This window comes from Tenrec ecaudatus, chromosome 2 (genome assembly GCF_050624435.1).
Source record: "Tenrec ecaudatus isolate mTenEca1 chromosome 2, mTenEca1.hap1, whole genome shotgun sequence".
In the NCBI taxonomy this organism is placed as follows: Eukaryota; Metazoa; Chordata; class Mammalia; order Afrosoricida; family Tenrecidae; genus Tenrec; species Tenrec ecaudatus.
The window spans coordinates 67,168,151-67,182,219 of NC_134531.1; the positions used below are offsets into that span (position 1 = coordinate 67,168,151).

At 42.2% G+C, this 14,069-nt stretch overlaps 1 protein-coding gene and 1 non-coding gene across 3 annotated transcripts in view; one reads left to right on the plus strand and one right to left on the minus strand.

The window, feature by feature from the left end:
* Window positions 1-317: 317 nt before the first annotated feature.
* Window positions 318-14,069, plus strand: part of BDP1 (BDP1 general transcription factor IIIB subunit) — a 105,953-nt gene continuing 92,201 nt past the window's right edge. Inside the window, exons 1-2 of one of the 2 annotated variants that reach the window (XM_075541151.1) lie at window positions 318-678; window positions 8,499-8,763. In XM_075541151.1, coding sequence (XP_075397266.1) covers window positions 467-678; window positions 8,499-8,763 — 477 coding nt within the window. In that variant the 5' untranslated portion in view covers window positions 318-466. The remainder of the gene's footprint in view (window positions 679-8,498; window positions 8,764-14,069) is intronic. The other variant, XM_075541150.1, reaches the window with a different exon arrangement.
* On the minus strand, window positions 4,350-4,409 carry LOC142442052 (U7 small nuclear RNA). The gene has a single exon (XR_012783310.1). It is a non-coding gene; the product is annotated as a U7 small nuclear RNA (small nuclear RNA).

Below are 14,069 nucleotides of genomic sequence, written 5' to 3' on the forward strand. Positions count from 1 at the left end.
CAGGTCTTCCTATCAGGCCGCCGCGCGTCCGTGGGAGTCGGCTTCCCGGACCCAGCACCGCAGCAGCAGCAAATACAAGCCCGCGGCTAGCGGAGCGGCGGCTCGGGTCTCAAGTTCCGGTTTGTGCAGCGCTCGCTTGGCAGTTTCCAGGGCTCTGGGCGCCGGGCTTCTGACGTCACGCCGCATGGGTGGCGGCGCCGTCTGATGACGCGCCAGTTCCGCCGCGCTCGGAGGACCGGAGCTGGGTGGAGAGGGAAACTTGGCGAGGGCTGTGGCAGGGTCATGAAGAAGAGGCGGCGGCGGGGGGCAGGTGGAGGTGGTGGGGGCGCGAAGCTGCGGTAGCTGGCTGCTGGATTGGTGGGGAGGCTTTGTGGAAAGGGCGTAGTTACCCCTCTCCCGGGCAGCGGCCGGGGCTCGGGGCACAGAGCGGCCGTGGGGCCGCTTCCCCGGGCCCCCTGGCTCCGCCATGTTCCGCCGGGCACGCCTTAGTGTGAAGCCCAACGTCAAGTCTGGGATAGGCACCAGAGGGCCCACCGCGTCTGTCCCCCAGCGTGCAAAGGAGGCTGCCAAGCCGCCGGAGCCGGTAGCAGCTTCAGCTCCGAAGCCATCAGAACCAGCAGATGGCCCCTTGGTGGATTTGGGAGGAACGGAACCCCAAGAAAAGGCTCCGAGGAGCAGGTAAGCGCCTACAGAGGGAAGCAAATTTGTCTGCCCCTCCCCTTAGGCCCTGTCACATGGAAGCGGAGATGAGTAACCACCGAAGCTGTGCTCCCTTGCGTGCATTGTCATTCATTTTCGGTGTTGGGAAACCATTATCCCTCTGCTCAGAGCTATGTCCTGTGTGTATTTAGTAAGGGTCTTTGGCATCTCGGGGATCAGGGGGCAGTGTGGGTGACTGTCTTCTAGTGACGGCGGGGAATCTGGGCGGAACACTCGCGCGAAGACTACATGTGGTGCTGTTGTTCTTGGATAATTTAATTTTCATTATTCTGGAGTGCTTTGGGAGGAAAGTATTTTAAAATACGCAATTATTCACAAAAGGAGAAAACCAGCGTTGCACTGGTTCTGCTGAATATGTCAGTGGGAAGTAGGTCTGGTGACTTGCTTCGGCTACAGTGCTTTGAAGGTGTGCTGCCCCTTTAAATACGGTGACCATGCTTTCTAATAGGAAAAGCATGGCTTTAGGTTCAGGTACCACATTAGGATTCAGGACCCAGGACCCAGGACCCAGGACCCAGGACCCAGGACCCGTCAGCTGATTTTTAACAACATAGTAGACATTTCTTGGGCAGAATTTATTCATCTGTAAAGTGGAGTAATATAACGTCTTCGGGGGGGAGATAAGTGATAACATAAACAACTTCCCCACAAACAAACAACTGGTTTTACTGACATGTAATTCACATAACAAATTTAGTGCTTTGAATGTGTTAAAAAGAACTGTGAGCTCATTACCATAATACGTTTTACAACAGTTTCTTCATTTTTGTGCTCAATGTTACCAGCTCCACATCCCCCCTCCCTCCAGCCTCACCTAAGGATACAAACTTTCTTGTTCAGAGTATGGCAGAGTAGCAACTCAAGGATGACTAGTTTTATGTTTGTTTTCTTTTTAAGATGATGGCGCAGTTGAAGTTAGGACACACTAGGTTAATATGGACTGTGTTTCTGTATTATATATATGCAAGGAAGCCAGTTAACAACCAACCTTGTTAAGAGACAGTGGCGATGGTACAAAATCTTATGCTGTGACAGGAAGGTGAACATTTTTTCCCCTTTCTTTTTGGCTCAACTTCCTCTGTTGGCCTGAACTGTTTTGAATATGGGTGCTTATTTTGTTCAGAATGTAAACTTAAAAACAAAACAAACTCACTGCTATCAAGTCAATTCTGACAGTGAGCCCAAAGGATAGCGTAGAACTGCCACTGTGGGTTTCAAACACTGTAGCTCTTTATGGGAATTGAAAGCCTGATCTTTCTTTAAAGGATTAGTTGGTGCTTTTGAACTGCAGACCTTGGGATTAGCAGCCCAATCTGTAGTCCGCTCTGCCATCAGAACTCCAGGTTGATAACTTAGTGATGCTTAAAATAATTTCCAAATATATAAATCTCTTTCACATTTCCCCACCAAAATGGATTGTAAATATTAAACCCACTACTACAGAGTAGAACTGCCCTATAGGATTTCCAAGGCTGCTAATAGTCAACTGTTAGATCTTTCTTCCAGAGTGACTGGTAGGCTCAAACTACCTACCTTTTGGCTAGTAGCTTAGCATTCTTAACCACAGTTCAAGTAGGGTTTTTTATAAAAATACTAGTTTGCAGGCAACTGACTCAATCCATACTATTTTCAGTTGCCTCATTTTTAAGTCCCTGGGACAGGAACTTGCAACTTAATAAACATAGGGGAAGGGACAGATAGCCTGTTAGTCTTTCCAGAACTTGTCTAGCAGCAGATGCTCCCTGTCACCATTGGGCTCTAAACCCCTGCAGCACCTGCCTCGAGCTGCCTGGGAATTGATGAGCATGCAGGGCAGACTGTGGCATTGGAGACTCCAGGGCCTGTACTGACTCCCTGTGGTGATGGGGGGCCCCATGCCTGATGTGAGGCAGCTGGTTCTGACTTTGCTTTGGTATCCGTACTTGATAGTGCTTTGGCCCTATCCACAGTTGGGCACAATGCATTGACCCTAGACTCAGACCAAGGCCACAACTGACCTTGGCCCTGAATCATGCAGCCTAAGCAGGGCACTAGGCTCCCAGGACAGCTGGGTGGGAGACTCTAAGCAAAAGAGGGGCAAGATTTCTGGCCACTACAGCAGAGGTGAGTGCCTTTTGCCGCTTGGGGCTACTGCCCCAGATGTCGAAGTTTTCATTGCATGATTATGTTAAAGATATTTTACTGGTTCTTTAATATTTCCTATGCGTATAGAGGTACACAACATTGAAAATTTGACAGTTAAGACCATCTTTAACTCCCGGTTTATGTACAAATTAGACTAAAGAAAGATTTAGAATCGGAACTAGTTTGTAATCTGGGTACTACCTGAATATGGATGCATGATGATAGAGAATTTAATAAATCAAGACACTTAAACTTGAGGATATTTAATATTTTCTTTGAGTTGACATTTAGAAACGATCCATCAGAAGTGCTTACTTGTCTATATCAAGAAATTTGGAAGACAGTTACCTGGCCATGTAATTGCACTTTGTACCATGCACTTTAGACATGTAAGAGATCCGTAATTGTTCCCATTCTGAAGAAAAGTGATCCAACAGAATGTGAAAATTATTATATTTTACACACATCATAAATATTACACATAAGTAAAATTTTGCTGCAGATAAATAGAAAACAGTTAAAATAGTACATCCACAGGGTACTATGAGAAACTCAAGCTCCTTTCAATCACAAGAGGACTTGGAAATGAGGGATAATATTACTAACGTCAGATGGATCTTGACTGGAAGCAGAATACCCGAAATATTTTTACTTGTGTTTTATTGACCCTGCAAAGCTTTGTTAACTGTGTGGATCATAACAAATTATGAAAGAAATTGAGAAGAATAGGAATTCCAGAACACTTAAAAATGTTCATGCACCTCCTTGGAGACCAAGAGGCAGTTGTTTCAACAGAACAAGGGGTGGCTGCGTGGTCTAAAATCAAAAGTGTATGTGTGTAAAAGTGTATGTCAGAGTTGTATCCTTTCACCATATGTAAATGGTCTTTGCTAAATTGATAAACTGGGCTATATGAAGATGAATGTGCCATCATTCCTAGAGGAAGACTGTGATAAACATGACTACCTTCTTGTTGAACTTGAAGAGGACTTGAAACTTTTACTCATGAAGATGAAATATACAACCTTCAGTGTAGATTATAACTCAGTGTATGGAAACATATATTCTCGTCACTGGATCAAGTAGAGAACACCATGCCCAATAAGTAAAAATTGAGGTTGGCAAGGGTTTAATTTTGCTTTGCTCTGCAATTAGTGCTCATCAAATCAGTTGCCAAGAAATCCAGCGACGTAATACATTGGGCAATCCGCTTCAGAAGAGCTCTGTAAAGTGTTAATAAAAAACACAGATGTCACCAGAGGACTAGGTGTATCTGACTCAAGCCAGGCCATTTTCAGTGGTCCCAATACATGTGAAACCTGGTTGATAAATAAGGAAGGTAGAACAATTATTGGTGCATTTGAGTTGCATTATTGTCAAAGAAGATTGAAGACGCCATGAACTGGCAGGAAAAGAAATCTGTCTTAAGAGACGTACAGCCAGGTTCCTTAGAGGCAAGATGACAAGTTTTTTTTAAAAGACCGGACTTACAGCTTAGGCACGGGAGAGGTGTTTCTGGAAAGAACCAGAAAACCTAGACAAATTGTACAAGAACTGTAGCATTAGGATGACAGAATTTTGTGTCGTGTTTTGGACATGCTATCAGAGAGGACAAGTCCTTGGAGAAGGACCGCATGCTTCTCCAAGGTCAGTGAAAAAGAACACGACCTACAATGAGATAAATTGATTCTGGCTACAGCTCTGCTTTCAAGCACAGCACTGATTGTGGGTCTGGTGTAGGAGCAGGTAATGTTTTATTATGCTACACATAGGGTCGCTGTGAGTCATAACTGATTCTGTAGCACCTTCCAGCAAATTTGTTTTTGATCCAGTGTTGTGTTGTTTTGTGGGGGAGCCTTGTTGCACAGTGGTCAAAGCACTAGGTTGCTAACTGAAAGACAGATTGTTTCAACCTATCTATCCATTCTCTTGTGAGAGAGATGTGGCAGCCTGCTCCATAAAGATTTACGGCTTTGGGAACCCTATGGGATAGTTTATTCTTTCTTTGTTATGAGTCAGCATTGGCTGTAGCATAGTGGGTTTTTGGTTTTCGATTACTAGTTATAAAATAGTCTATATTCAATATATTTGGATAAAATGCAGAAGAAGATGCATGTATCATTTTAAAAAGGTTGAGAAAAAATTTAAGTTAAAGAAATGTTCATAGAAAAGGTTATTTTGCCCCCAGTAAAACTATTTAAAAAAGAAAAGAAAAAGGTCAAGGACGAATGGAATGGAAAGAAAATAAAAATTTTAATTTTTTTCTTAACAAAGAAAGTTATTTTGTGGCTAAGTATTTGCTATTTTTATTCAAAACTAATTTCAACATGAGAAAAGTAGATTTTCTGCTTTTAATCCTTGACTGAACCTACTCTTTTGTTGACGTTAGCTTATCTTGAAATTCTGTATCCAATCTGAACAGTTTCTAACATGTTATTTAGTGTGAGTACTTTAGCTGTGTTACTTGAAGAAGAACCTGGCATCAGGATTGGAGGAAGGCTTATTAACAACCTCTGGTATACACATGACTCAAACTGACTCAACCTTGCTTGCTCCACGTGAGGAGGACTTGAATCCCTTGTTGACAAAGATCAAGGATTGCAACCTTCAGTATAGATTACAATTCAATGTCAAGAAGATGAAAATTCTTACAACTGGAAAAATAGGTAACATCATGAAAAATGGAGAGAAGGTTGAAATTGTCAAAGATTTTATCTTGCTTAGATCCATAATCAATTCTCATGGAAGCAGCAGCCAAGAGATCAAACATTTTGAAACTGATTGTGGTAACAATTGTAGAATACTTCTTGACGTGATTGAATTATGGAATGATATAATATCTGTATTACCTCCCAATAAAAAATTTTGGGGAAAAAATGAATCAATCAACACATTTGGACTGGGTAAATCTTCACAAGACATCTTTAGAGTATTGAAAAACAAGGAAGTGGTGTTAACAAACCCAGGGACAAGGGAAAAACATGGGACCCCAAATGGTAGAGAAGCGGGAGTGGCAGGCCTGGTGGGAAGTGATCAAGGGTAAGGTTGCTTAGAGAAGAGGTATATTCTAGCCCAGGTGGCGACGAAGCATGGTAGTAGGGCAGGAGGAAAGTCAAGGGAGATGGAGGAAAGAGCTAGGAGTCAAAGGGCATTCATGGAGGTCTAGACAAAGACATGTACATGCAAATATATATAGGAGGATGGGGAAATAGATCTATGTGTCTATATTTATAGGTCAAGTATTAAGGTGGCGGAAGGACCTTGGGCCTCTACTCAAACACTCCCTCAATGCATGAATACCTTCTTTTATTAAATTGGAACTCTATGATGCTCACTCTCCCGACACAACGGCTGGAGCCAAAGTGGGTGAACAAGTAAATGTGGTGAAGAAAGCTGATGGTGCCCGGCTATCAAAAGAGATAGTGACTGGGGTCTTAAAGGCTTGAAGATAAACAAGTGGCCATCTAGCTCAGAAGCAACAAAGTCCACATGGAAGAACACACCAGCCTGTGTGATCGAGTGGTCCCAAAGGGATCAGTTACTAGGCATCAAAGAACAAAAAATCATATCATTGACTGCACACCTCCATGATAGGATCGCTGAAGACAAGTGCATAAGCAAATGTGGTGAAGAAAGCTGATGGTGCCCGGCTATCAAAAGAGATAGTGTCTGGGGTCTTAAAGGCTTGAAGGTGAACAAGCGGCCATCTAGCTCAGAAGCAAATAAGCCCACATGGAAGAAGCACACCGGCCAGTGCGATCACGAGGTGCCCAAGGGACCAGGTATAAGGCATCATGCAAAAAAAAATAGATATAAGTGTGTGTATGTATGTGTATATATGTGTATATGTATATATGTATATGTATCATATTAAATGAAGGGGGAAGTGCAGAGTGGAGACCCAAGGCCCAAGTGTCGGCCAATGGAGATCCCCTCATAGAGGGAGGGGTTTAGGAGAGGAGATGGGTTAATTAGGGTGTGAGGTAGTATTGATGAAGAACACAGCTTTCCCCCAGATCCTTGGTGCTTCCTCCCCCCAACTACCATGATCCGAATTCTACCTTGCAGGTCTGGATAGGACAGAGGCTGTACACTGGTACATTTGAGGGCTGGAGGTACAGGGAATCCAGGGTGGATGATACCTTCAGGACCAAGGGTGTGAGGGAGGATGCTGGGAGAGTGGAGGGTGAGTGGGTTGGAAAGGGGGAACTGATTACAAGGATCCACATGTGACCTCTTCCCTGGGAGAGGGACAGCAGAGAAGGGGTGAAGGGAGACTCCGGATAGGGCAAGATATGACAAAATAACAATGTATAAATTACCAAGGGCACATGAGGGAGGGGGAAATGGGGAGGGAGGGGAAAAAAAAAAGAGGACCTGATGCAAAGGGCTTAAGTGGAGAGCAAATGCCTTGAGAATGATTGGGGCAGGGAATGTATGGATGTGCTTTATACAATTGATGTATGTATATGTATGGATTGTGGTAAGACTTGTATGAGTCCCTAATAAAATGTAAAAGAAGAAAAGAGAAAAAAATGATTAGGGCAAAGACTGTACAGATGCGCTTTATACAATTGATGTATGTATATGTATGAACTGTGAAAAGAATTGTATGAGCCCCAATAAACTGTTAAATAAATAAATAAATAGGAAAAAAAAAGAAAAACAACGATGTTGCTGTGAGGACTAAGGTGCCCTGAAAGCCATGTATTTTTAATTGCCTCATGGGACACTGGATAAAGAAGACTGAAGAAGAATCGAGCCATTGGAATTGTGGTGCTGGAGAAAACTACAGAAAGTACCATGGACAAACCCGTCTATTTTAGAACAAGTACAGCCAGAGTGCTCCTTGGAGGCAAGAATGCAAGGATGTTGAGACTTTGTCTTACATATTTTGTACATGTTGTTAAGAAAGGCCAGTCCCTGGAGAAGGTCAGCAAAGATGAGTCAGGCCTTCAAGGTGCTGGATTGACACAGTGGCTGTAACAATGGCCTCAAGCATGGAAACAATTGTGAGGATGGCGCAGGATAGGGCAGTATTTTGTTATCTTCTGCTTAAGGTCACTATGAGTCAGAACCAACTTGATGCTTCCTAACCAACAACAAACTTTTCTTTTTGAGTGAAAAATTAATTCTAATGTCTTGTATTAATACAATCATGTTTACCAGAAGAGAAATAATTTCTACCTCAAACAAATTTGGTTTGGTTAATGTAGTTCAGTGTATATTTTCAAATATAGGTATTTCAGAAGTTTTGCATATTTTGTGATCTCAGGTTGATAATTAAATATGGCAGTTTAGACTAGTTCAAGGGATGGCAGATGAATTATAAATTTTATTTAAAAAAACTCAGTTATCTACTAATTCAAATTAAGAAAATTTAGCTTTGTTCTATAGCATAGTTTTATTATTTTAAAGGGAAGCCCACACCAAACTATGTGTTCATATGTGCCTAGGGACTTACAGCCTGAAAAAGATTTGCAGTTTCACTCGAGTTTACCTATCAGTTTTTACTGCAACCTCTGCCACAATTTAAATCTCAAGTCATTGACTTTGAGCAAGTAAGACATTTTTTCACTAGACAGGGTTTTAAAACTATAGAATCTGTAAAACAAGATTGCTTTATTCCCCCCCCCCCCCCTTGATTTCTCCAGCGATGAAAAGACTGATGGTAAAAGCCAGGTTGAAGAATCCTGTACCGTTTCTCAGAGAAGAAAGCGAGTATCAAGTTCTTCTGCTCTGGAGAAACCTCCTGTCAGTGTTCCATCAGAACCACATCCCTTAATTGCTGTTCGTCACGAAGCTCCAAAACCAACCTCGATTCCAGCAAAAGAGAAACAGCCATGCTCTGACAGATACCGAATTTATAAAGCCCAGAAACTGAGGGAAATGTTAAAAGAAGAATTGAGAAAAGAGAAGGTAAGGGAGAAAACTTAGAATTATAACTGATGCCTGTTGGATTTCTGTTTTTTATATTAGTAATGTATCATTTGGAGGAAACATTTGTGTCTATTGCATTTTGATATGGGATATAAATAACATTCCTCATAATACTTTTTTAAAATAAAAACATTCAAAGCTTTTTATTGTGAATTGGATGAAGGTTTACTGACAATTTTCCATTGAACAATTCCTGCATGTTTTGTTTCATGCCTTTGGCTGTTTCCCCACATGTAACAGTTCTTATCCCAGTGACCATGTTTCCTGCTTACATTCCTCCTCCTGTCCTAACCCTTATGAATGTTGTCCTTAGGCAAATGCCTGTCTTTGGTCTCAGCTGTTTGGTTATTCTAAGATGTGCTGCCTCTTGAGTGTTTTTATTCCCTTAGAGAACTCTTTGTTGGTGGCAGAAAATTGAGCCACGGGAGTGAGGGGACAAAGGGTCATAGTCTGGGGTCCCATCAGCCTCTATCTGACCAGTAAGCCTTAGCTATAAGTCGTATGAGTTTGAGTTATTTTCCACAGTTTCCTCCCACATGATCCATGACCTTTTAGTGTCCTCATTTTTCGAGCTGGGCTTCATCTAGTTCTTCTAGTCTCTGGATTGAGTAGCTGGGGTCTACATGCTCCATGATTCCATTGGACTTAATTATTTCAGTGTGTCTTTGATTTTCTTCATTCTGTGCATTCCATGGGGAAAGACTAATGCTTGCACTTCATATGACAGCTTATGTTTTTTTAAAAATCATTTTATTGGGGGCTCATACAACTCTTATCCCAATCCATACATACGTTAATTGTGTAAAGCACACTTGTACCTTCGTTACCCTCATCATTCTCAAAACATTTGCTTTCCTCTTGGGCTCTTGGAATCAGCTCTTCATTTTTTTCCCTTCCCTCCTCGCTCCCCCTCCCTCAGGAATCCTTGATAATTCATAAATTATTATTTTATCATATCTTAGCACTGCCCGACATCTCCATTCACCCACTTTTCTGTTGTCCATCCCCCAGGGAGGAGGTTATATGTAGATCCTTATAATCGGTTCCTCCTTTGAACCCCCCCTTCCCTCCACCCTCCCAGTATCACCACTCTCACCACTGGTCTTGAGGGGTTCATCTGTCCTGGATTCCCTGTGTCTCCAGTTCCTATCTGCACCACTGTACATCCTCTGGTCTAACCAGGTTTCTAAGGTAGAATTGGGATCATGATAGTGGAGGGGGGAAGAGAAAACATTTAAGAACTAGAGGAAAGTTATGTGTTTCATTGATGTTACACTGCACACTGATTGACTCGTCTCATCCCCACTACCCCTCTGTAAGGGATGTCCATTTGTCTACAGATGGGCATTGGGTCCCCATCTCGCACTCCTAATTCACAATGATTTTTTTGTTCTTTGGTGCTTGATATCTGGTCCCTTTGACGCCTTTTGATCACACAGGTTGGAATGCTTCTTCCATGTGGGCTTTGTTGCTTCTGGGCTAGATGTCCGCTTGTTTACCTTCAAGCTTTTAAGACCCCAGATGCTATATCTCTTGATAGCCAGGCACCATGAACCTTCTTCACCACACTTACGTATGCATACATTTGTCTTCAGCGTTTATATGAGGAAGGTGGGCATATAATGATTTTTGTTCTTTGGTGCCTGCTACCTGATCCCTTCAACACATTGTGATCACACAGGCTGGTGTGCTTCTTCCCTGTGGGCTTTGTTGCTTCTCAGCTAGAAGGCTGTTTGTTTACCTTCAAGCCTTTAAGACCCCAAACACTATATCTTTTGATAACTGGGCACCATCAGCTTTCTTCACCACATTTGCTTATGCACACGTTTGTCTGCAGCAATAGTATCTGGAAGGTGGTTGTCATGGAATGTCCGTTTAGTCGAGCAAAGTGTTCTTGTATTGAGGGAATACGTGAGTGGAGGCCCAATGTCCATCTGCTACCCTACTACTAAACCTATAAATATATGCACATAGATCTGTTTCCCCCACCATCATATATCAATATATTTACATATGTACATGCCTGTATTGAGGCTTCTGTATGACCTTTGCCTCCTAGCTCTTTCCTCTATTCCCTTTTGCTTTCCTCTTGTCCCACTACCATGCTCAGCCTTCATTTAGGTTTCTGTAATCCCTCTTGGTTACATTGCCCTTGATCACTCCCTGCCAGTCCTCCCACCCCCTCCTTGCCACTGGTTTTGAATCCCTCCTTGTTCCCTTGTCCCTGGGTGGGTTAACACCTCTTCCCTCCCTCCACCTCCCACTTTCCCATGACTCCCCGGAACCATCGGTCCAGTTGCTTTCTTCTCTACATCCAGCCTATCTTATCTAGATAGACCTGCAGAGAAGATAATATGCACATAAAATTGCGGATGGCCTGGACAGCACCAAACAAAGTGACACATAAAAACACTGTGATGACAGTGGCAACAACAACAAATAAACAAACAAGCAATAGCTTGTGTGAGTCAGGGGCTTGCAAGAAAGCGTCTGCTGCGCAATGAAGGTGAAGGCCGGCCTCATTCGCCAGGCGGGCGGAGGTGGGATCCCAAGGCCTCTCCAGTGCGCCTCGTCGGGGAGGTGGGGCATGAGCGCGCGCGTTAGGACCGACAAGTGGTGAACAATGCCTGGGCAGGGCGAAGCCAGAGGAAACTGGTGGAGGGCCATAGCGGTCCTGACGTGCAAATCGGTTGTCCGACCTGGGTATAGGGCGAAAGACTAACCGAACCATCTAGTAGCTGGTTCCCTCCGAAGTTTCCCACGCAGCTTTATCCGGTACAGCGAATGATTAGAGGTCTTGGGGCCGAAACGATCTTAACCTGTTCTCAAACTTAAATGGGAAAGAAGCCCGGCTCGCTGGCGTGGAGCCGGGCGTGGAATGCGAGCGCCTCGTGGGCCATTTTTGGGAAGCATAACTGGCGCTGCGGGATAAATCGAATGCCGGGTTAAGGCGCCCAATGCCGCCGCTCATCAGACCCCAGGAAAGGTGTTGGTTGATAGAGACAGCAGGACAGTGGCCATGGAAGTCAGAGTCCCCTAAGGAGTGTGTAACAACTCACCTGCTGAATCAACTAGCCCTGAAAAAATAAAAATAAATAAAAGCGACAGCTTACGTGTTTTTAAGACCCCAGTGGGCAGCTATTCCCATAGTGACCCAATAAGACAAGGTAGAACTGCCCCAAGGGTTTCCCAGACTGTAACTCTTTATGGGAGTAGAAAGCTGCTTTCTTCAGCATGAACTCGGTGACATTGAATTTGAGCCAGGCTAGCTAGACACTAGAATGTAGAAACGTCGTTTTGTGGCTTATGCTATGCCAGTTGACCTTGCTTAGTGTCCCACTAAAACTAGGGTCCTTGAGCCCTCATGTCCAATGACTCATTCCCTCAATGTGTTTGTGTTTTCATAACTGCCCCTGTATTCGCTACTATATTTATGTTTATATCTGCAGTATATGTCAAACTCTCCTTTTACAAACATAGATTCATGAGTGTGGTCTTAATTCTCCTTACACTGGTCTTTATAATAGTGCTCTCATAACTTTCTTTTGTGGTTGACTTACTTCACTGAACACGATGTCATGCAGGTTCATCCATGTTCTGAGGTGTTTTGCGTTTCCATTGGTGTTCTTTTATGTTGCGTAGTGTTCCATTGTGTGTTATACTGTGTTTTGTTTATCCACTTTTTCCATTGGTGGGCATTTAGATTGATTGCCCTTATAATATTTTTGTTAGTAGAATAATTCATAAATACCATGAATATTTTTTCACGTCTTATTAATGAATTTATTTCCTTGCTTTTTGCTTAAGAAACAAATACACATTTACTACACATATACACAACTTATGCTTATAAAATATTCAGTATGATTTTTCAAAATAAGCTTTCCTAAATGACATGGTATATTTATTTGAATTATGACAAATACACTTTTGCAAAATGAATGGGAAATAACTATCCAAGTTGGCAGTATAGAGCATTTTAAGCGAGGAGATTTTGAATGTGCATGTAGTATAGTCTATGTCCTAATCGTGAAGATTATAGAGGAGATTTGTTCTTTTTCCAGAAGAGCAGTGTATTAGTAGTACAGTATTCAGCCTCTGGAGTTAGATACTTAAGGTTTTCTTCTTGGTTTCACCCTTAGCAGCTAGGCCATCTTGGGCAATTTAATTAACCTCCATTTGACTACTTTCTTATCTGTAGAAAACTGGTAATAGTATATCTCATTGTGTGGTTGTGAAGATTAAATTTAGACTAAACAAACCAAAAAAACCGAACCCATAGAGACTTGTAGCAACCCTATAGAAGTAGAATGGCTCAGAAGGTGTCTGAGCTTAATCGTTACAGAAGCATACTGCCACTTCTTCTGCAGGAGGGTGCCTGGTGGATTTGAACCACTGATTTTTTTCTGTTAGCAGCTGACAACGTCACCATTGTGCTCCTTAAATTTTGACTAATGCTTAGCAAATTGTAAGTGCCCAACAATCGCTAGTTGTTACATCTTTTTATTTTCTATTAAAGAGGAAGAATCTATGTTGCTTTTTTCTATTGATAATTTAATTTTCTTAATTGTGAAGTAGATAACTCTTTTATACAGGAAGAAACAAGCTCAGAGACATTCTTTGTTTAGTGTTGAACATAATGAAAGATACTGGATTAGTATTGCTGTCAGGTAAACATTGGATTGTTAAACCTCAAGATCAGTGGTTCAAACCCATCAGGTGCTCAGTAAAGATTTACAAAGCCTTTGAAACTCTACATAGGATTACGATGAGTGGGTACTGACTTGAAGGAAATGAATAAAAGTGCTCAAATACAAGTCTTGGTTGTGCAGTTGGTTAAGCATTGGCTATAAATCAAAAGATTGGCCGTTTAAGCCCTGCAGTATTCTGCAGGAGGAAGGTGAGGCAGTCTGCTTTGGAGAACATTCACAGCTTCCACGCAGATTTAAAGGGACAATTGTACTTCATTCCTATGGGATCTATATGAGTTGGAATTGAGTTGACAGCACTGGGTTTGGTTTTTTGGGTATGTTCTAACATCTCAGCATCTAAAAAGAGCTTTGTTTTCTAGAAACTTCCCAATTATATTTAGGGAAATTAAAAATAAGCATTGGTTAGCAATTTTATAAAATATGCTATTTTAATTTAGTGTAGCATAAGGAAAAGCTATATATTTGTAAATTCTCAGCAGACTATAGTATGATTTTATATGTTGAGCTTTATCCAGTATTAGTTCCAAATTTCTTAGGTTTTTAAAATTCCTTAAAATGCTGTAACTTCTAAGA